The 22247-nt window shown below is 38.4% G+C and overlaps 1 protein-coding gene across 4 annotated transcripts in view; it reads left to right on the top strand.

Annotated features, from left to right (window-relative positions):
* ZYG11B (zyg-11 family member B, cell cycle regulator) overlaps positions 1 to 22247 on the top strand; it is a 75802-nt gene that overhangs the window by 9085 nt on the left and 44470 nt on the right. For 3 of the 4 annotated variants that reach the window (XM_027108520.1, XM_027108523.1, XM_027108524.1), the window contains 2 exons: positions 14819 to 14984; positions 20799 to 21553. In XM_027108520.1, the coding sequence (XP_026964321.1) occupies positions 14819 to 14984; positions 20799 to 21553 (921 nt within the window). Of the gene's footprint in view, positions 1 to 12742; positions 12804 to 14818; positions 14985 to 20798; positions 21554 to 22247 lie in introns of all 4 variants that reach the window. The other variant, XM_027108521.1, reaches the window with a different exon arrangement.

Below are 22247 nucleotides of genomic sequence, written 5' to 3'. Positions count from 1 at the left end.
CTCCTTGTGAAGCCTTCATTTACCCTCAGGCAGCCTTGGGTTCCTCCTTTCCTGTTTGCCTCCCCTGTACATTGTGTGTGCTTTGGTTACAGCAGTTACCCGGTGGGTGGTCGCTGTATTTTTGTTAAGGAGGCTGCCTTTCTCTCCAGATTATGAGTGCCCTGAGGGTAAGAACAGAGTTGTATTTTTTCAGCTTCATGTCTTAAGCACTTGGCATAATGCATGAGACACACAGTAAGTAAATAAATATTTGTTCAATGAACGAATGTGTGTATTTTGTAGAGAAGTGCATAAGGTGATGTTAACTGAGATGTGAGTCATGAAAAAGGGGAAAAAAAGGTGACACTCTGTACAGGTCCCCAGAGGGGAAAAAGAGTTTTGATGGGTAAGAAACTTTGCATCAGATAGTTTCTCTTACTAGTGTTAAGTGATACTTTTGACCTAGGATAAGCATTTCTGTACAGAAGAGTTCATCAGAAAGAGTTGGGGAAGAAGCCAAGTGATTTCAAGATGAATTGCAAAGCAATATCCCTTTGTATAAAAATTTACAAATTATTTGTCTGTAATTTGTGGAGGTATCCTTCTGGAGAACAGAATATTTAAATACAGATAGTAAAGAATCAGTGACTGGTAAATGTAGAGGGGTGGTTAATTATTTAAACATTTTGTTAGCTCTGTATAAAGATCTTTTTTCTTTTTTCCTATCTCCAGTTCTCCCTCGTATAAACACTTTTCTTAGCTCTCAAAAGCATCTTAATGCCTGTTCAATGTCATATTCTCCTTTTCTAAGGGCATTTAAAAAAAGTTTCAATGTTCTTAGTTACGTAATATCAGTTATATTCTTTTCATAGGCCTCTTAACCTATGGCAAATCGTTTTATCTCTCTGTGCCTCCATTTTTAAATCTCTAAAGTGAAAAGGTTGTATTAAATCCTCTCTGTGATCCCTTCCACCTCTTAAAAAAATGTAAGATTCTAGCATGTTAAAGGTAAATATTTTAGTAAGGTAGATATATTCTATTACCTATAGTACTATGGAGTCAGGGCATGCCGCTTTTTTTTTCTTTCTTCTTTATAAATTTATTTGATTTATTTTTGGCTACATTGGGTGTTCGTTGCTTTGGGTCTTTGTTGCTGCGCGCCAGCTTTCTCTAGTTGTGGTGAGCGGGGGCTACTCTTCGTTGCGGTGCTCGGGCTTTTCATTGCAGTGGCTTCTCTTGCTGTGGAGCACAGGCTCTAGGTGCACGGGCTTCAGTAGTTGTGGCATACGGGCTCAGTAGTTGTGGCTCGCGGGCTCTAGAGTGCAGGCTCAGTAGTTGTGGCACACGGGCTTAGTTGCTGGGGGGCATGTGGGATCTTCCCGGCCCAGGACTCGAACCCGTGCCCCCTGCATTGGTAGGCGGATGCTTAACTACTGCACCACCAAGGAAGTCCCAAGCTGCTTTTATAGGTTTTAATTTTGTGTAAACTCCATTAATGTATTACCCGATTTTTCACACCAGAAACCCTTCATTCAATTATGTTAATATTTCCATGGTACTTTAGTATTTTAAAGACACGTTCATACACATCCCATTTATTCCTCACTGCCATTTTGTGAGGTAGTCGAGATGGAGGTTTAGCATTGGTTTTACAGATAAGCAAACTGAGAAGTTAATTTATTTGCCTAAGGACACACAGCTACTAAGTAGCAGAGCCAGGACTGACTGCAAGCCCAGTGCTCTTTCCATTATTAACCGAGCTTCTCTGTTTACCATATTATATTTCAAAACTAATGCTAGTAGTTTAGAGAAAAATAATGCTGAAGTATATCTATGAGTTGTTGATTCCTATGATCTGCTCATCTGCTCAGTGATTACTGACCTGAATTTTTGTTTTGTTTCTTAGAATAGCTTTATTACATGAGCTAAGATGGATGGGAAGGGGATTTATTTACCTTTGCAGGCCTTGATCTTTTTTAGATACAAATCTAGCTCCTTGCCCTATAACACACCGCCATTTGCCACACTGCCCAAGCCTTGAAGTGACACATGCAAGAAGCTTGCCTTACCTGCATTTTTATTTGGTGTCTAGGGATCTCTAAAGAGTAGTTGGTGGTTTTTTTTTGGTGGTGGTTGTTTTTTCTGGCTGCGCCACATGGCATGTGGAATCTTGTTTCCCTGACCAGGGATCCAACCCATGCCCCCTGCAGTGGAAATGCAGAATCCTAACCACTGGACCGCCAAGGAATTCCCTAGTTGGTGGGTTTTTTTAAAAAGAAAAATAATTCCCCTCAGTCCATGCCAAATAATTCAAAAGATCTGTACCCTTGAGCACAATATATCTGTGCCTTTGGTACTACCTTCTTGACCTTCTCCCTCATTTGTAAAATGATTGTATTTGGGGAAAGAGAAGGTAAAGGGATTAAATCAAATCTAAGGTTACATTAGGTGTTTATTCCTGGAAGTCTAACTTGGTTGAATCAGTAAAAAATACAAGGGGAAAAAAAACCCATAAACTAATAAGAGATTTCCCATGGAATACTACTAAAATGAGGAATCAAAGATTGTTCAAAGATATTGTTCAAAGTATCTGAAGTTTCTTATATCAAAATGAACTCAAATGACATTTGTCTGCTTTTCAATCCCATTGTTTAATTTCAAGGCTAGACTTGGGACTTAATATTTCTCTCTAGACATATAGTCTCTTTCTCTAGGAGCAAATAAGTATTTTAAATACACCTAATAATAAATTTGTGCTTGACTGTTCATTTATTCATTCAACAAACATTTAGTGCCTACTATGTAGCAGGCATTATTGTTGGCTCTGGGAATAAAGCAGTGAACAAAACATAGTGTTTGGTCTATGGAGTTTATATTGTATAGTAGTAGCTAACATTTATTGAGCATTTAATATATGCCAGTCACTGTTCTAAGTGTCTTTCACCTAAAATTTATTTAATTCTGACAACAATCCTGTAATGTACTGTTATTGTCTGTATTTTACAGATCAGGAAACTGAGGTATGGGGAGATTAAGTATTTATGCCTAAAGTTATATTGTTTTGTAAGTGGTAGAGCTGGCATTTTAATCCAGGCAGTCTGACTCCCAAACCCATGCTTTTCACTGCAGTGTTACATAGTCCTTCAGAGAGATGTCAGTAAAAAAATTTATTTCTAATACTGAAATTGTCAAGTTTGTAATCTTTGTAGTCACCTGGTTTCTGGTCCAATCTTTAGGAAAAAATCATCCAGGGTTACAAAAAAAAGGAGCACTGTCAGAGCCATTACCTTCTATTGGAGGATCTGTCAGTCCTAGGAGACTTTCAGGTAGGAGATGAGATTTTTTAGCCTGTCATATGAGTCGGAACTGAGACAACTACATAAACCCAGGACCCTAACACCTAACAAAATGCCCACACTGTTGGTGAAAATGTAGACTAAAAAATATCTGCTTGATGGTGTAGGGAAACAAAGGAACTTATTTATCTTGACATGGTCTCTGGATGGGAAAATTCTCTCTTGAGAATTTACAATCATGAACCTTCTGCTCTGTGTGTCTGAAACTTGAATTTATATAACTTGTGCAAGATCATGACTATTAAGTGAGATGGGAACATTTACTGAGTTATTACTCTGTTAGGCATTGTGCTGGGGGCTTTAAACACATCTTTGCCCTTCATCCTGACAGTAGCATCATGAGATAAGGACTAATATTATCCCCATTCTACAAAGGACAGGACTGAGGATCAGAAGAGCTAGGTTATTTGCAGTATAACAGCACTGAATTCAAATCTTGGTCCAGTATTCTTGCTGCTAAGCACAATGCCTCTGGAAGCGTTCACTTCATTTTTGTGCCTCAGCTTCCTTAACTGTAAAATGAAATTTGTAATATATTGCTTTTTACTTCCTTTTGCTTCATAAAGTTCCTTTTTTACTTCATAAAGTTATCAAATGAAATAAAGGATGTGAATTTGCTTTATTCACTGTAAGCTACTGTTACTGGCATCATCTGTAAAGTGTATTTTTCCTTTTAATTAAGCAAAAGAGAGACCTTATTATTCATCAATTTTGAAGTCCACAAGGTCTGTCTTGAGAAATTAAGGCAATCTTAAAATTTTTTTTTTTTTTTTGTGGTACGCGGGCCTTCCACCGCTGCGGCCTCTCCCGTGGCGGAGCACAGGCTCCGGATGCGCAGGCCCAGCGGCCATGGCTCACGGGCCCAGCCACCCCGCGGCATGTGGGATCCTCCCGGACCAGGGCACGAACCCGCGTCCCCTGCATCGGCAGGTGGACTCCCAACCACCGCACCACCAGGGAAGCCCCAAATCTTAATACTTTTTGTGTCAGATATTTCCTGAAGTAGTTTCATGAGGAGAAATAAAATGAATTTTGAGATAAGTTACCATCTAGTAACTTACTAATTCATTCAACTATTAATTTATTGGATGCAGTTTTGAGGACTTTAGTTCCCAAATATAAAAGATGCCTGATCTATTTCATTTTTTATCATACCAGCAACAGTGGAAGCCCCAGTCTCCTCCAACAGTAGACTACAATTGCAACATGTTGTCAATTCTCAGTGTCCCCCACCTCCCCACTTGCTAGAAATAAGTAGCCCACTGCTTAGAATGCTGAAATGCTTCTTTGTCATGATCCTGGCAATATAGTCACAGAATGAAGCTTTTAAATATATAAAACAAAGCAACCAGCAAATTATATAACTAAGTCACAGGGAAGTGACTGAGTATGTCTCTAGCTGAGTATTGCATAGATGACTAAATACTTCAAGGAAGGAGAGTATAAGAAAGAAAATTTTAAATTTAGGAAGATTAAAAGAAAGCCACAAGAAGAAGGTTAGGAAGAGCTAATGAGTATCAATGTGTGATTCCTCAGAGACTGCTTATGAAGAAGTCTGTCTGATACTTGGAAGTGTTGCAAAGCTCCTACCAAATATGTACCATACAAATGTAGCTTGTTGGAATTCCAGTAATTTCTTGGAAGAGAGCTTTGTAATCAGTGCCTCAGCAATGTTGTCTTGAGTTGATAGTAGTTTTTTTTATTGTTACTAGTTTTTTTTTTTTGCGGTACGCAGACCTCTCACTGTTGTGGCCTCTCCTGTTGCGGAGCACAGGCTCCGGACGCGCAGGCTCAGCGGCCATGGCTCACGGGCCCAGTCGCTCCGCGGCATGTGGGATCTTCCTGGACTGGGGCACGAACCCATGTCCCCTGCATCGGCAGGCAGACTCTCAACCACTGCGCCACCAGGGAAGCCCTGTTACTAGTTTTGTATCTTAATTGTGAATTATCATTGATTTAACTTTATTATTAATCTAGTGTGTGGTGATATAAATTTGCATTAATAGAACTTTTGACATAAAAATTTCCAAATTTAGACTGACAATGTATTGTTATTCAAATAGGAAACATCCATTTTATTTTTTATTTTATTTATTTATTTATTTATTTTTGCGGTACGCGGGCCTTTCACTGCTGTGACCTCTCCTGCTGCGGAGCACAGGCCCCGGACGCGCAGGCTCAGCGGCCCTGGCTCACGGGCCCAGCCGCCCCGCGGCACGCGGGATCCTCCCAGACCGGGGCACGAACCTGCGCCTCCTGCATCCGCAGGCGGACTCTCAACCACTGCGCCACCAGGGAAGTCCGGAAACATCCATTTTATTGTTAAAGCAGATGTCTATAAAAGTCCCTTGTAGTGATACTTCTTTGTTAATATGGTTCTCCACTGGAACTTGGGAACCAAGAGGGATGGGTAGGCTGTGAGGTTTTTTGCCCCACTTAAGTGGGCCATAGACAAAAAGCATTTGAAAACTACTAACTTTCCTTGAATTCATAGTCTTAAGGGGGAGACTGCCATCTAAACAAATAAGTTATACAGTGGCTGATTGTAATAGAACTATATACAAAATGTAGTGTGATTAAATCTGTGTTTTGGGATATGAGGGACAACTTCATGGAGGAGTGGACATATATACTGGCTCTTGTAGTGTGAGTAGGAATTTGATAGATGGACAGGTAGGGAAGGGCACTCTAAGGAGAGGGGACAGCATATATAAAGAAGGGGAGGCATAACTACCACTGGTAACATTCCTTCTCTGAACCTCAGCTTCCTCAACAAAAATAATCTCTTTTCTCCTTACTTCATAGAGTCATAATGATTGTTTTGAAAAGGCTTTGTAAATTGAAGTGCTAGACAGATGTTTAATGATGAAGGTTCTCATTATTACTTTCTTTTTTTCTTTTCTTCAACATTTGAAAGTCTTCTCTGTCTCTCCTAGGTGGTGTCATTTCAAGACCTCTCCTAACCTCCTTTCAGCTTAGTTGTCCTTTTCTTCAATGTTCTTTGTTTTTTTCTTTTGTTTTGTTTTGTTGTTCCTTCAAGGTTCTGCTTTGTGACATCTAAAGACAGGAGCAGAAGAGCAGATATTTGTGTATATACCTAGCTTTAATAGCAGGAGAAATTCTTTAATTGCTTATGTATAACTATTTAAGCTGTGATCCACGTAGTTTAGAGCAGTGTCATAATCCATGGAACGTAATCCTGCAGCCAAAAGTCATTTTGTAGTAACTCAAAGTCTTTATTTGTGGATTTTTGAACATTGTAAAATAGAATAGAATTCACAGATGTGCTTCTTAAAATTCCCTTTTTATTTCCTATCTACTTCCCTTTATACATCATAGCTGGTCCCTTGCCTTTCCCCTGAAAACCCTGCCAAGACTCCTTTTCCAACCCAGTCCACCATTATTAGATGGTAAAACCTCTGGAGAATGTAAGACTGGGAAAGGGTATAGGAGCAGTGGTAAGAAGTTACATTATGGCCAATTTAGGAAAAATAAAAGTGTGTGTATATAAATACACAAGCACATGTTTTCATTCAAAATTAAGATAGTTTTATTGAGTCTAATAAAAAATGTCTATTTTTACTAGTTGAATACATATATTATTGAAAAGTATGGCTATCATTGATTCAATTGACACTGATTTTTGGTTATCTTGTAATATTTGAAAAGCAGAAACATGAATATAGCTTTATTTACATTTCCACAAATTTTTACTTTTGTCTTTTTTCATTTTTAATAATCTATTAATTTTGAAAACTATATGAAACATTTAGGTAAGCCATGGAACATAGTAAACAAATATCTAAAGACCAGCATCGAACTTAAGAAATAGAAGATAACCACTGCCATTTTTTCCCTTGTGTGCCCCATTCTTCTATGCCACTTCCACCCACCCCCAAGGTATCCAAGGTATTCACTGTCTGTTTTTTTTGGGGGGGGTGGGGCCTTGCCAAACCTACGCCCCCTGCATTGGAAGCTCAGACTCTTTAACTACTGGACTGCCAGGGAAGTCCTGTCAACCATCCTTTTTTATTTTAAATCTTTCCCTTGCGCTTTTCTGTAGATTTATCATAACATATTGTTTAGTTTAGAGGTAGCTTTATAATCTTCTGAAATAACTTTTCAGGCAATATCATTTCCTATGCCTGTATAGATGTTTAAGTGAAATCCTGCTGCACGTACAGTTTTTATTTTGCTTAGACTAACTTTATTCTTAGCATTTTACTGTCTTTAAAAGTTATTCAGAAACATACATATTGCTATGTAATTATCTATAGAGTTGATAATACCATAATTTGCTTGCCATTTCCCCCCTGTTTTAGACATTTCTATATGTGGGTTTATTTTAGGGGGGTCAGAAAAACTGATTAATCCCTTTGTGTAAATACCTTTGTTAATATCTCTGATTATTTCCCTTTGCTTGTTTTTTTGGGTTTTTTTGGGTAAATTCTTAGATGAAGTACTAGATCCAGAGACTGGGTGTTTTTTTTTTTTTTTTTTTTGTGGTACACGTGCCTCTCACTGTTGTGGCCTCTCCCGTTGCAGAGCACAGGCTCCGGACACGCAGGCTCAGCAGCCATGGCTCACAGGCCCAGCCGCTCCGCGGCATGTGGGATCTTCCCAGATCGGGGCACGAACCCGTGTCCCCTGCATCGGCAGGCGACTCTCAACCACTGCGCCACCAGGGAAGCCCAGAGACTGGGTGTTTTTAAGATTGTAATTAAGTCTTTTCTATCAAGAAAAATTGTGCCAATTTATACTTTGACCAGCATCATTTGAGAGGACTAATCTGGGTACACTTGACTTGAATGATTCACAATGTCAGGATTATATCCTGTTCTAGAAAACACTGTGTTAACCAAAAAAATTAAATAAAGGGCTGTGGTGTTCTTTCAGGCTGGTGGTGATTTTGCTGTTTTCCATAGGATATTTTTTCAACCATTGTTCAGGGACCATGTCATTCTGCCTGCTGTTACATGTGATAGTTAATTACAGGGCTTAGTTATCGCTTCTGATCACTTCCCCTGAGAATTTATCTATTCTTATGACTCCACTGTCACCAGTAGGGGATGATATTTTAATCTGTATGTTCAGCTGAATTCTCTCACAGAAGCATTATTAGTTCCTTTTCTGTACTTGCCTAAGCAGACAGACTCTCCACAGCCTTAACAAATTCCCCTGAAGAAATAATTCCTTGTCTTGTCTTATCAGTCTTGTCAGTGACCTCATGGGAGTATTAATTACTATTTCATTTTTTATTTTCTTTTTATTTTGACAATTTCAGACTTATAAAACGTTGCAAAACTAACACGAAGAATTCTCATGTAGACATTCACCCAAATTCCCCAAATGTTAGCATTTTATCCTGTGTGATTAACTGTGCTCTTTAGACACACACACACACACACACACACACACACACACACACACACACACATTTACTCCTGGTTAACTACTACTTTAAATCATGGAGTTTTTTTTTTTAAATCTCAACTTCTCCTTCCTCTAGCCTTTTCCCTCCTTCATCTGAGCGGCCTATATGGGATAGGAAAAAGGACATGGTATTTGTAATTACATACTTTGGTTCAAGGCCCAATTCTGCCACATTTTTAACTAGATGAACTTGGGTACACTGTTCTTTCTGATCTCCAGTATCCTCATATACAAAATGGTGTCTATTATACCAGCTCCACAGAACTGTTGTGAGGGCTAAATGAGCTAATGTATGTCAAAAGTATGCTGTATGAATGCTGGTCAGTCCTTCAGAGAATACTCGTGTATCTAGTACAGTGCCGGGCATTGTGCTAAGTACTGGGGATTCAGAAAAAATCAGCATCTATTTCCTATTCGGTCACTTACTGTATTTTGTCAATTCTTCCTTCGAATTATTTTTCACTTCTGATTTTTTTTCCATTTTCTTTGCTTCTATCCTAATCTATAGCATTATCACCTCATGTGTGAGTCACTGCAACAACCAACAGGTCTCCAAGTTGTTTTTTGCCATTTATGTCAGTGACAAACTAATAATTGTCCTGAGGTATGGTACAGTATAGTGGAAAAGATATGGACTTCATAATCAGTAGACCTAGGTTTGCATCTTTGCCCCACTTCTTACAAATACTGTAACTCTGGGCAAGTATCTTTACCACTATTCTAATTTGAACTCATTCTTTTTTTCTTTTAACAGGTAACTATCAGGGAGTGTTTTGGCTGCTAAGGATATACAGAAAGGGTGAATATGTTCCTTGAACTTGAACAGCATCATGGTCTAGTGGGGGAGACAGATACAGTCATAAGTAACTATGGTGTAACATAGAATTATAAAAGAAAACTAGCTTTGGAGTCATATAAAGGGCAGCCTATGTAGTGGTAAAAGCACAGACTTAACTCTAGAATCAGATTGCCTGGGGTCTAATCCTGGCTCTGGCACTTATTAGCTGTATCATCTTGGGCAAATTAATAAACCCCTTAAAGCCTCAGTGTCTTCATCTTCATAAAATGGGGATACTGGTAGAACTTACAGAATTTTAATGAGAAGTAAATGAAATTATATATGTAATGTACTTAGCAGTTTATTGCATATAGCACATAGCATATGTTAACAAATAATGAGCCCAATAATTATGATTATGATATTATTATAGTATAGTGGCTTAAGAGCTTAAAAATATAAGCTTTGGCCTCATTTTTGAGTTGGAGTTCGAGTTTATCAACATGCTAGCCATGTGTATATGGGGAAGATATTTAACCTAAACCTCAGTTTCCTCATTAAAATGCATATTGTAATGGTGCTTGATTCATAGAATCTAGAAATTGAAAGAGCTCATGTATCTAAAGAGCTCTGACCCAGGACCTGAGACATAGTGTTTCATGAATGATAACTCTTGTAATTTTTATTCTTGCTCTGCCATCTGCTGGCTCTGTTATCTTTCATAGTAAATTAATCTTTCTGAGCCTTAGTTTACCTACTTTGTTCAAAACAACGTTGTCTGGAAGATTGCAAATATATATAAAGTTGCTGGATTGGTGCCTGGTACCACACAACTGTCATTCAGTACATAATAGCTAATAGTTAATGGTGCAGATTAATTACCCAGGTGCTGAGGGTCAAATTAATTCTGCCCTGGAAATTAGGAAAGATATTCACAGAACTGAATGTTGAAGGATGTGTGAAATTTTGCCACATAGAAGGACTAATCTAAAAAAAGGTTCAGAGGTGTGAAAGTGCCTGTTAAAGTGCTTAGGAAGTGATGGTAAATATAGTAGGTTGCTTTAGGGAACACTCAGTTTAGTATATCTAGTAGGTAGCATGTTTGGAGGGAGAAGGAAAAAGTGGAAAATGCGGCTAGAAAGGAAGGTTGGAGCCAGTTAGTAAAACATTTCGAATACCTTACTAAATTGTTTACACTTTATTCTTTAGGTCTCTGTTTTTCCAACTTCTAACAGCAGAGGGAACTAAATTTGCTGTGGGATAGAAAAGGGAATTACTTGAAACCAGTGTTACAAACAGGAATTTCTTGGTAATCTTGTGTTTTATCTTAAAATTCATATAGTGTTTGCCTTTTACATAATATATTTGTTTCAGTACAAAAATATTTTAAGTTATTTACTGGTTGCATAACTTGATTACCTCTCCCCCAACCTCCCATACTCTCATCCCCTCAAATAAGCTTTGAGTGTGTTTGCTATTCTAAAATGTGCCAAGTTAATACTGTAGCTTTAGTCCCCTGGCACACTTCTGCTAGGAACCCCTTGAATGTGTTCCTAGCATGAGAACTGTGCTTATAGATGATATGGAGCCTTTGAAATTTTTTTTAGGAGAGTGATAGGATAAAAGCAATGCAGTGAAGAGCTGGGTTGGTCCAGATTGAGTAGAATCCATTTCAATTAATTAGAAAGAACTTTCCTGTTTGTTCTTCCTAGAAATTGTTTAGTCTTTGAACTGTGTGGATCTCCTTATGATCCAAATGAAATCAGACTTGACCTTCTCTCCCTTCTGCTTTTTTTAGTAGGAACTTTGTTTTTACTTTGCCTAGGGTATGCCTAATTGGTGAAGGGAAAAATCTTTCTGAGCAGGAATTTCCAAGAGATGAATTGTTTAGACATGGAATTCCAGCTTCTGCTTTGTCCTTTCTTTGTTAGTCCTCCTGTACTGCTGCTGTGTGTTTAAAAATAAGGGGAATTCCCTGGCAGTCCAGTGGTTAGGACTCGGCACTCACTGCCATGGCCCGGGTTCAATCCCTAGTTAGGGAACTAAGATCCTGCAAGCTGCAGCACGGCTTCTTCTACTACTACTACTACTACTGAAATAGGAAATACTGATCTATCAGTACTTCTGTGTTAGCTTAAAGTACTGGAATTTGGAGAGTCACAGATGGCCGTGTGGTTTTTGGAGTAGACCTCAGATAATCTGAGTACAGTTCTAGTCCTGCCCTGGCTTGATATATAACGTCTCTGTTTTCTTCTTTAAATGGAGATGATTATCCTTGTTCACATCACAGACATTCGAGTATCAGGTGAGATAACATATTTAGAATTTGTATATAAAGTTGAAAAGGTAGTATATTATGGTGGATAAGGGCATAAGCTCTTGGAGCTACATTTCCTGGGTTTGAATCCTGCCTCTGACCCCTACAAGCTCTGTGTTTCCAGATGCACTGCCATTATTCTAAGTTCTTTGGTTCCTGTTTTATCTCATTGAATCCTCACAGCAACTTTATGAAGTAGGTATTATTATTATCTACATTATAAGATGAGAAAACTTAGGAGCAGAAAGGATAGGTAACTTGTGTAATGTCACACAGTTAGTAAATGAAAAGTTGGGATTTGCACTCTAGCTCCAAAGCCCAGGTGGATTAACTGTTAGGCACATGTACTTCCCAAAAGAAGAGCAGCTGACTAGAAAAGTCTTATGCTTACTAATCGGAATTAACATAGAGATAAGGGGACGTTTTCTTTGAAAAGGAAAAATTTGTGGGGTCTAAAAACCTGTTTTTGTTTGTGGACATATTTTATCAATTGGAAAAAATTTTTTTAGAATGATTAATTAAATATTATAAATGTCCATATATTACTACCTGGGTTTGTTCTGTTAAAATGACTTCTAAAAATTATGTACTCAGAAGGTTCAGATGTCTCCCCTCTGATAGTTACCCAACTTTCATTTATTTTCTCTTTTGTAAAATAAATAGATCATTTTGAAACTTACCAACGGAGGTCAAAGGGCATCTTGTTTCATCTGGGTGATGAATTTTAGACATTTAGAAAGATGGTACAATGAAGAGTAGAAAAAGCAGAAAGAATTCATACTTACAACACAGGAAATAAGACAGAATAGGCAAAGTTCTGTGATGCAGAAGTTGAATTTGAAGAATTACTTACTCTGAACTTTTTCTTATTTGTCCTAGCTACACCTAGCTGCAGAGGACAGAGATATATAGTCTTTGTTACAAGTGGTCCTGTGCCCAGGTAAAAATAAAAGGTTTTATTAACATGGAAGAAAAGAAGAACAAGCTTTAGGGTTGGCAGCTCACAGTCTCTGCTTCATTGGGCCAACCATTTAACTTTTGTGAAGTCTGTTTCCTCATCTTAAAAAATAATGTCTTTGTTGTCCATCTTACTCAGTTATTACAATATCAAATGTGTCAATGTGAAAGCACTTTGTAAACTGTAAAGTATGTAACCATTTTAATAAGTTAAAAAATTATTTATTTATTTATTGGCTGCATTGGACCTTCGTTGCTACACGTGAGCTTTCTCTAGTTGTGGCGAGCGGGGGCTGCTCTTCCTTGCGGTGTGCAGGCTTCTCACTGCAGTGGCTTCTCTTGTTGCGGAGCATAGGCTCTAGGCGTGCGGGCTTCAGTAATTGTGGCACATGGGCTCAGTAGTCGTGGCACGCAAGCTCTAGAGCGCAGGCTCAGTAGTTGTGGCTCGCGGGCTTAGTTGCTCTGCAGAATGTGGGATCTTCCCGGGCCAGGGATCGAGCCCGTGTACCCTGCATTTGCAGGTGGATTCTTAACCACTGTGCCACCAGAGAAGTCCCAATGCTATTTTAAATGGAATTGTTGCCTTAATTTCATTTTCGTATTTTTAATTGTAAGTGAATAGAAATATAGGTATTTTTATATATTGATCTTATATCCTATAACCATGATGAACTTGTTTTTTCTTTTTTAGATCTGATAGTTTTTTTGGTGTGAATTCCTTAGGATTTTCTTTTGCAAAATTATGTTACCTGCAAATAGAGACAGTTTTACTTTTCCTCTCCAATCTGTATGCTTTTTATTTCTTTTTATCTTTTTCTTTCTTTTTGGTTTTCTTTTTTTTTTTTGCCTAATTCTAGGACCTTCAGTACAATGTTGAATTTGACGTGGTGAGACCAGATATCTTTGTCTTATTCCTGATTTTAGGGGGAAAGTATTCAGACTTTCAACATTAAGTATGATACTAATTGGGTTTTTCATGGATGACCTTTATCAGGTTGAGGAAGTTCTATAAACTATGTAATTTTTAAAACTTACCTTTTAAAAAATTATTTATTTATTTATTTATTTGGTTGCTCCAGGTCTTAGTTTACACTTTGTCACTTACTGTGTGTACAATACTGAGAAAGATGTTAGTTTTCTGAGCCAGTTTTCCGTTGTTCAAAAATGAAGATAATCCTTCACTGCTTTGTAAAGTAGGGGTGAGGAATAAATGAAATAATGGATAATTCATGTTAAACACTCAGCAGAGTCATATAGAAAGCACCTAACGGATGGTAACTACTGTAATTATATTTTAGTTATATTATTGTTGTTGGGGACACTTAGAGTGTTCATTTCTGTAATTAAAACCCTTATACTTAATCTTTGTGCTTATTTGATTAGTTCTTTATTCCTCAGGTTGGAATAACTGGGTTAACCTTTCTCTTTTTTGAGGATAACACCTGTAGCACATTCTTTTACCCAAATAAACTGATCATATTTGAACTATTAGGTTGGGATAGGAATTTTGTGGGAGATTAACTTGGAAAGTAAATTGGGGCTAGATTTTGGAAGGACTCGGGCATCGTCTTTCTAACAATCTAAGAATTTTGTCTTTTGTCTCCAGCTCCATGAAGTCCATTGACATTTTGAGCAGTAGAGGGTAATTTAGGGCTGGTAAGTTAGGAAGATTAATCTGCTGTGCCTCTGAGGTCTTCCCTGACCATCCTTGACTGATTAGGGTACTCTGCTATGTGCTTATGTGACTACCCAATATATCCTCTATATTTAGTATTTAATAGACTTTATGTAAATATTTGTTTAAATGTTTCTCTTTTCCTGCTTCTTGAGAACATGGACCACATGTTGTATTCCCACTGTCTAACACGGTATCTAGCACAAGGTAGACATTTGAATAAAAGTACTTGTTGAACAAGGAAATGAATATTTTGTTCTCCACTTTTCTGGAAACTAACTTGTTGGCTTTTGTTTTCCCTTTGTTTCTTCCTGGGATCCAAGGAGGAGGCATCTCCTTATTCCTTACTTGATATCTGCTTGAATTTCCTGACTACTCACCTTGAGAAGTTCTGCTCGGCAAGGCAAGATGGAACACTGTGTCTGCAGGAACCTGGAGTATTCCCACAGGAGGTGGCTGATCGGCTGCTTCAGACCATGGCTTTTCATGGTAAGAAATGAAATAAATAGAGGAAACAAAAATTATGTGCTGTTAATTGGCATTGGATTTTGAAGTGCTACTGTGGCCATTTAATGATTTTCATAGAAATAACAGAAAACCCTAATTCTATGAAAAGGAATTCATTTATTTTTGCCAATCCTGCCACTTACTTTATAATTTGTGATAAGCATTTTTATTTTCTAATGTGGCAAATCATTTTTTTGTTTGTTTCTTCTATATTGTTTTGTTTTGAGGAGCCATTTTCAAGGCAAAAATAACTTCTCTTCCAAAATAGCAGTTTAGAAGTCTGCTGGTCTAAAACACCTTACATTACCATTTGGCAGCAGGAAAATCAATAAATACTACTATGGAAAAACTAGTTTCTGCTTTTGACCTCTGAAATGGGAAATCATAGCTAATTTATTACTTCTGTTTTTAAGAACAAATTCTGAAAATAAATTATGAAAGATTTATCTGTGAAATTCTGGTTATGTATATTGATAATTTTTGTTACCTCTATATAAGTTTTAAGTTGAAAGAGATATAATGCCTTTTTTAGGGTGTATAAACTCTTACAAGTAAGAAACACAATTTTCCCACAACTATAAAATAGAATGAAAATGTGCCAGTAATGATAATTATCATTTATTGATTGCCTCTTGCATGTAATAATGTCAAGCATTTTATATGCTTTTCTTGAATTTGACTTTTCTCAAAAACCTGTAACATAGCTATTTTTATCCAATTTATATACAGATAAGGAAACTGAGGTTCAGAGATGTAACTTGTTAAGAGTCACAGTGTTAATAACTGTCGTGGTTCAAATGCAGATCTGTTTGATTCTAAATCTATGCTATTTTCACTGCCACACAACCTTCCTATACCTACATTAGAGGTATTCCTGCTCCTAGATGCCTGATGATGGTATACACTTTTGTTGTGACTTTAAATATGTAGATACACACAGACACATACACATCTATTGGGTTGGCCAAAACATCTTACAGAAAAACCCGAACAAACTTTTTGGACAATCCGATAACATAAATATATTTATAAATATTATATTTTATTAAATATTAAATATAAACATATACATTTATTATGTATACTTAAAGTCACAGCAAAAGTGTATACCATTATCTGGCATATATATATATAGAGAGAGAGAGAGAGAGAGAGAGAGAGAGAGAGAGGGAGGGGGAGAGGGAGGGAGGGAGGGAGAGGGAGAGAGAGGGAGAGAGAGGGAGAGAGGGAGGGAGGGAGAGGGAGAGAGAGAAGGAGGAGAGCGAACACAAATGCAGATAATGCATTCCAAGGAAAGGTGGGAGAAATACGGCTGTAATTGAGGTATTTTGGAATAACTTAGGGAAGAAGAAGATACCTACATTCCTTGGTTTTCACTAAGCTGCTCAAGTCTGTAGTGTCTTTGAATTCTTCCAACCTGCCAAAGGAACTAGGGTAAATTTCAGTAGGTATTATCCATGTTAAAGTTAAAGGTCCCTGGGCTTCCCTGGTGGCGCAGTGGTTGAGAGTCCACCTGCCGATGCAGGGGACATGGGTTCGTGCCCCAGTCCGGGAGGATCCCACATGCCGCAGAGCGGCTGGGCCTGTGAGCCATGGCCGCTGAGCCTGTGCGTCCGGAGCCTGTGCTCCGCAACGGGAGAGGCCACAACAGTGAGAGGCCTGCATACCGCAAAAAAAAAAAAAGTTAAAGGTCCCCTACAAAGCTGCACAACAATTTAAGAGATCATGCCAGTGCTAACATTTCTTTCTGGTCTCAATTGAATGATTACACTTACCAAGCTCAATTTAAATATTTATATATATAACTGGTCTTGTCAATCAAAAGAATAAATGTTAACTGAAGTTTTAACTTTGCCAGATTCCTTTTGAAATATGACTACTATTGGTTAATAATAGCAGCTAACATTTATTGAATGCCTATTATATACCAGGGACTGTGGCAAATGCTTTATATGGATAAAATAATGAAAGTAGTTTTTAAGTAAATGTAACTAAATAATTGTCCTCCAGAGTAATGTGTTGGGGAGGCTATATGCTTGATCAAAATGTGTTTTCTACCCCTTTTTTTCAAACTGCCTTCAGATGAGGAAAGTGAGAGTCAGAGAAACAATGTGCTGTCCCCATTTGTGTTTCCCCAGTGTGATTACCTGCCTTTTTCACCAAAAAGTGTTCTGAATTATTTAATCTCTTTGTAAAAATCATATCCACCTTCAGTCAGGAGTGGGTACTGCTAATATGCAAAAGAACAAATTCTTGTCACAATTTTAAAAAGTTGTTTGGTAAATGTTTGTGTGTTTGAAAATTTTCATAATAAAATGGGAAAAAAGTTGTTCTGTGAATTTTTTTTTTCTTTTTTTTGCTGTGCCATGCGGCTTGTGGGTTCCTAGTTTCCCGACCAGGGATCAAACCCAGGCCCCTGGCAGTGAGAGCGTGGAGTCCTAAGCACTGGACCACCAGGGAATTCCCTATGAATGCTTTTAAAATTGATCATATATTTTTTCTAATAGCATAATGATTTAAAAAAATAATTTATTTACATTAAAAAATTTTACTTATTTACCCGACTCAAAGGATTAATGATATTGGTGGCAATCCTTATTAAAATAAGACTATTACTAAAGAGTTTTACTTATTTGGTTCTGTGATTCTCTTGTCATAATCTTTGCTCATTGTGTCTGTTGTCTCAAAGCTAAAAATCTTCCAGGAAATGTGTGGATAAAAGCTAGGAATCAGAATAAGAATCTTACCACCTAATGATAATGCTATTTAACTATCATGAATATAATATCTAACTATTAGCTATTACGAATATAATATCTATTAGCTATTGTGAATATAATATCTAATATTATGAATATTATAATGCTGTAATCATCCATGTACAGGTCTTATTTGGACATAAGTTTTAATTTCTTTGGGATAAATACCCAGGAGTGCTACTGTTGGGTTCCATGGTAGTTGCATGTTTAGGTTTTAAAAAACTGCCAAACTGTTTCCAAAGTGGCTTCGCCATTTTACACTCGTAACTATATAAGACTGACCCAGTTTCTCTGCATTTTGCCAGCATTTGGTGTTATTACTATTTTTTATTTCAGTCATTTTGATAGGTATGTAGCCATTATTTCTTCAAATACTTTTTCAACCCTACCCTGTTTCTCCTCTGGGACAAATAGCTCTGTTCCATTTTTTTTTTTTTTTTAGTCTATTTTTTTTTCTTGTTCTTTAGGTTTGGGTAATTTCTATTTTTTTATCTTTTAATTCACTGATTCTTTCCTCTGTTCCTTCTGTTCTGTTGTTTAGCCCAGCCATTACTGTATTTTTCAATTCTAAAATTTTCCTTTGTTTATTTTATTTATTTATTTTTGGCTGCATTGGGTCTTCATTGCTGCACGTGGGCTTTCTCTAGTTGTGGTGAGTGGGGGCTACTCCTAGTTTTGGTGCGTGGGCTTCTCATTACAGTGGCTTCTCTTTGTTGCAGAGCACGGGCTCTGGGCGCGCAGGCTTCAGTAGTTGTGGCATGCGGGCTCAGTAGTTGCAGCTCATGGGCTCTAGAGTGCAGGCTCAGTAGTTGTGGCGCATGGGCTTAGTTGCTCCTCTGCACGAGGGATCTTCCCAGACCAGGGCTCAAACCCGTGTCCCCTGCATTGACACGCGGATTCTTAACCGCTGCACCACCAGGGAAGCCCTCCCTTTGGTTCTTCTTTATATCTTCTATTTCTTTTTTGAGGCTTTTTGTTTTCCATTTGTTTCAAGCATGTTTCAAGCACACTTTAGGTTTTTTATGATGGCTCCTTTAAGATCTTCATAAAATAATTGTAACATTTCTGTTATTTCAGTGTTGACATCTATAGATTGTCTTTTTTCAGTTTGAGATTGTACTGGTCCTTCGTACGATGAATGAATTTTTATTGAAATCTGGACATTTTGGAGACTACTGTTTTGGAGACTACATGACACTACTGTTTTAGTCTGTGTTTCTGACACCACTTTAGCAGTGGAAGGTGGAGGCACTGCCTTGTTATCGCCAGATTGGGATAATATTCTGGTTCCCCACTTGACTTCTGTTGACACCCAAGACTTGGGGCTCCTCATTATTGCTGTGTAGGGGATTGGCGTTCTGTTTCCTCACTAGGTCTCTACTGATACTGCCCTAGCTGACGGAGGTACGAGTACCTCATTTCTCTTCTTCAGTTGGCCTCCACTGACAGCATGTTGGGGTGAGGTGACCGCATTACTTACTGTTGGGCAGTGATGAAGTCTCGACTCTCTACTAGGCTTCCTTTGACACCACTCCAGCACTGAGGGGGAGGAGCACCTCATTACTGCCAGATGGACGTGAAAGTCCGGGCTCCCTACTCAGCCTTCTGTAACACCTCCCTGTGGGGAGACTGGGGCAACTAGTTACAGCAAGGTTGAAAGTCTAGGTTCCCCTCTTGGCATTTGCTGGTGTGGATGAGGGTGTGGCCACAGTTTTTTCTTTGGTGTTTGACTGAAGTAAAGTAGTTACTGTCTAAAAGTTGCCTGCCTTGCTAGGCTGCCCCATTCCTGATACTTTGGCTAGAGTGAGCAGATTTTGGGGGGGAGCTACTTTTGTGTGTGCTTGTTGGTATTTACCAATTGTCCACTTCTTTGACTTTAAGCCTGGGATGTATGGTGCAAGGAAAAAACCCAGTATCCAACGTATTGTTTTTTGTGTTCCAAGACCCCTAGCTGGTCTGGTTTCTTCTCTTCACCTTTCAGAGTGATCTAGCCTCATTTCTTTTCTCTTCCCACTTCCATACTTAAATTTCCAGAAACGTACCATGTTCTCACTCATATCTAGGTTTTCCCCTATATTCTTTTTCCTCTCTTTACCAGGGAGACACCTTATAGCTCTAGCTGTTTCTTATGTTCAAGCAGTGTAGAACTACTTGTTGTTTTCTAACCGTGTGCTGGGCTTTCACATCTCTAAGGCTGTTTTTTTTTCCATTTTTTAAATTGAGATATAATTGACACGTAACATTGTATTAGTTTCAGGTGTGCAGCACAATGATTTGCCATAGGTATTCTAAGGCTTTGCTGATGCTGTTTATTCTTCATTTAATTCCCCTCACCTTCTTTCTCTATCTTTGAACTTTTCCTTCATCTTTGAAGGACTTTCTCAAAGATCACCTTTTCCGTGAAGTCTTTTTCAGATCTCCAGGCATCATGGATTATTTCCTTTTCTTTGCTTTCATGATACTGTGTACTTGGCTCTGGTATACCATTGGCTAGATCTAGGCACATAGCCCCATCTAAGTCCAAGGGTAGGTTGGGAAACGTAGTTGTCCGTGTGTCCAGGAAGGGGAGGAGAACCAAATGTTAATAAAATCAATAGTGTCTACCACAGTCCTGATTCTGCCATGTGCTATTTCTGTGCTCTTGGAAGGCCACTTTTTTTTTTTTTTTGCGGTATGCGGGCCTCTCACTGTTATGACCTCTCCCGTTGCGGAGCACAGGCTCCGGACGTGAAGGCTCAGCGGTCATGGCTCACGGGCCCAGCCGCTCTGTGGCATGTGGGATCTTCCCAGAACGGGGCACGAACCCATGTCCCCTGCATCGGCAGGCAGACTCTCAACCACTGTGCCAACAGGGAAGCCTGGAAGGCCACTTTTTTGAACCCCAGTTTACTCATCTATAAATTGTAGATAATCATATTCTTACCTCACTGAATTGTTATGTCAATTAAATGAAATATTGTTACATGGGAGTGCTTTGGAAATTTTAGCTATCCTTTAACCGTTTTTTGAAGTTAAAATGTTGCTTGTTTTTTCCTAGGTCTCCTGAATGATGCAACTGTAGGTATTTTTAGGGGCAACCAGATGCGCTTAAAACGAGCTTGCATTCGCAAAGCCAAGATCTCTGCCGTTGCGTTCCGGAAAGCCTTCTGCCACCACAAGTTAGTGGAACTTGATGCCACAGGTGTGAATGCTGATATCACAATTACAGACATTATCAGTGGGCTTGGCAGTAACAAATGGATCCAGCAAAATCTCCAGTGCCTAGTGCTGAATTCATTAACTCTCTCACTCGAAGATCCTTATGAACGGTGCTTTAGCCGGCTTTCTGGCCTTCGAGCATTAAGCATCACCAACGTTCTCTTTTATAATGAAGACCTGGCTGAAGTTGCCTCATTGCCAAGATTAGAGAGCCTGGATATTTCTAACACCTCGATCACAGACATCACGGCTCTGCTGGCCTGCAAAGACCGACTCAAGTCTCTAACCATGCATCACTTGAAATGTTTAAAAATGACAACTACCCAGATACTGGATGTTGTTCGGGAACTAAGACATCTGAATCATCTTGATATTTCAGATGATAAACAGTTTACATCAGACATAGCTCTTCGATTACTAGAACAAAAGGACATCCTGCCCAACCTCGTCTCCCTGGATGTCTCTGGGAGGAAGCATGTGACAGATAAAGCTGTCGAAGCCTTTATACAACAACGGCCCAGCATGCAGTTTGTAGGTTTGCTGGCCACTGACGCTGGCTACTCTGAATTCCTCACAGGCGAAGGACATTTGAAGGTTAGACTTTAAAAATATATTCCTTTGTCTGGCTGACCAATGTTTTAGTTGCATAAGACTCCATTAAGGTGAATGTCTAATAACACATGGAACGTGTTCATGAAACAGGACATTATATAGTGGAAAGGGCTTGCTTTAGAGTTAGAGTCCTAATTAAAATCCCAGCTTACTTGCTTCACAACCCAGAGCAAGCTATGCTGTAACTTTTTTGAATTTACATTTATTTATAAAATAGATATGATTTGTACCTTGCAAACTTCTTCTGAAGATTAATAATTATATATGTAAAGTGGAAGTCATATAGTAGGCCCTGGATAAATGATAGTTCACATGATGATAATGTTTAGATATTTTGAACCACTTAAACATACCATTTCTAAAGGATCACTTCAAAGAAACTAGGGATGCTCCTTGTTGAATTGAGTATCTGATGGAAGAGCAAGTTCTCCAAGGAGATGTCTATTGTAGAAATGGTAAAATTTTGCTTTTCTTAAGGTTTCTCATGCCTAATTGTTTAAATTCCATTTAGGAAACATCTGTTGGACTTGGTACAGCTTGGGATTCAAAGATGAAAAAGATATAGGATTTGCCTCCAAGGAGCCTGATAGTAGTAGTGATGTTATAACTATAATGCCAAGGATCAGTGAAGTTGCTGTAAGAAAGTAGGAGAAATTTTTTCTAGCTGGAGAATTTT

Source organism: Aethalodelphis obliquidens, unplaced genomic scaffold (genome assembly GCF_003676395.1).
Source record: "Aethalodelphis obliquidens isolate GAN/ISIS:26980383/991018 unplaced genomic scaffold, ASM367639v1 scaffold9, whole genome shotgun sequence".
In the NCBI taxonomy this organism is placed as follows: domain Eukaryota; kingdom Metazoa; phylum Chordata; class Mammalia; order Artiodactyla; family Delphinidae; genus Aethalodelphis; species Aethalodelphis obliquidens.
Note: the sequence above shows the minus strand (reverse complement) of the source record. Positions and strands in the feature narration are given on the sequence as shown.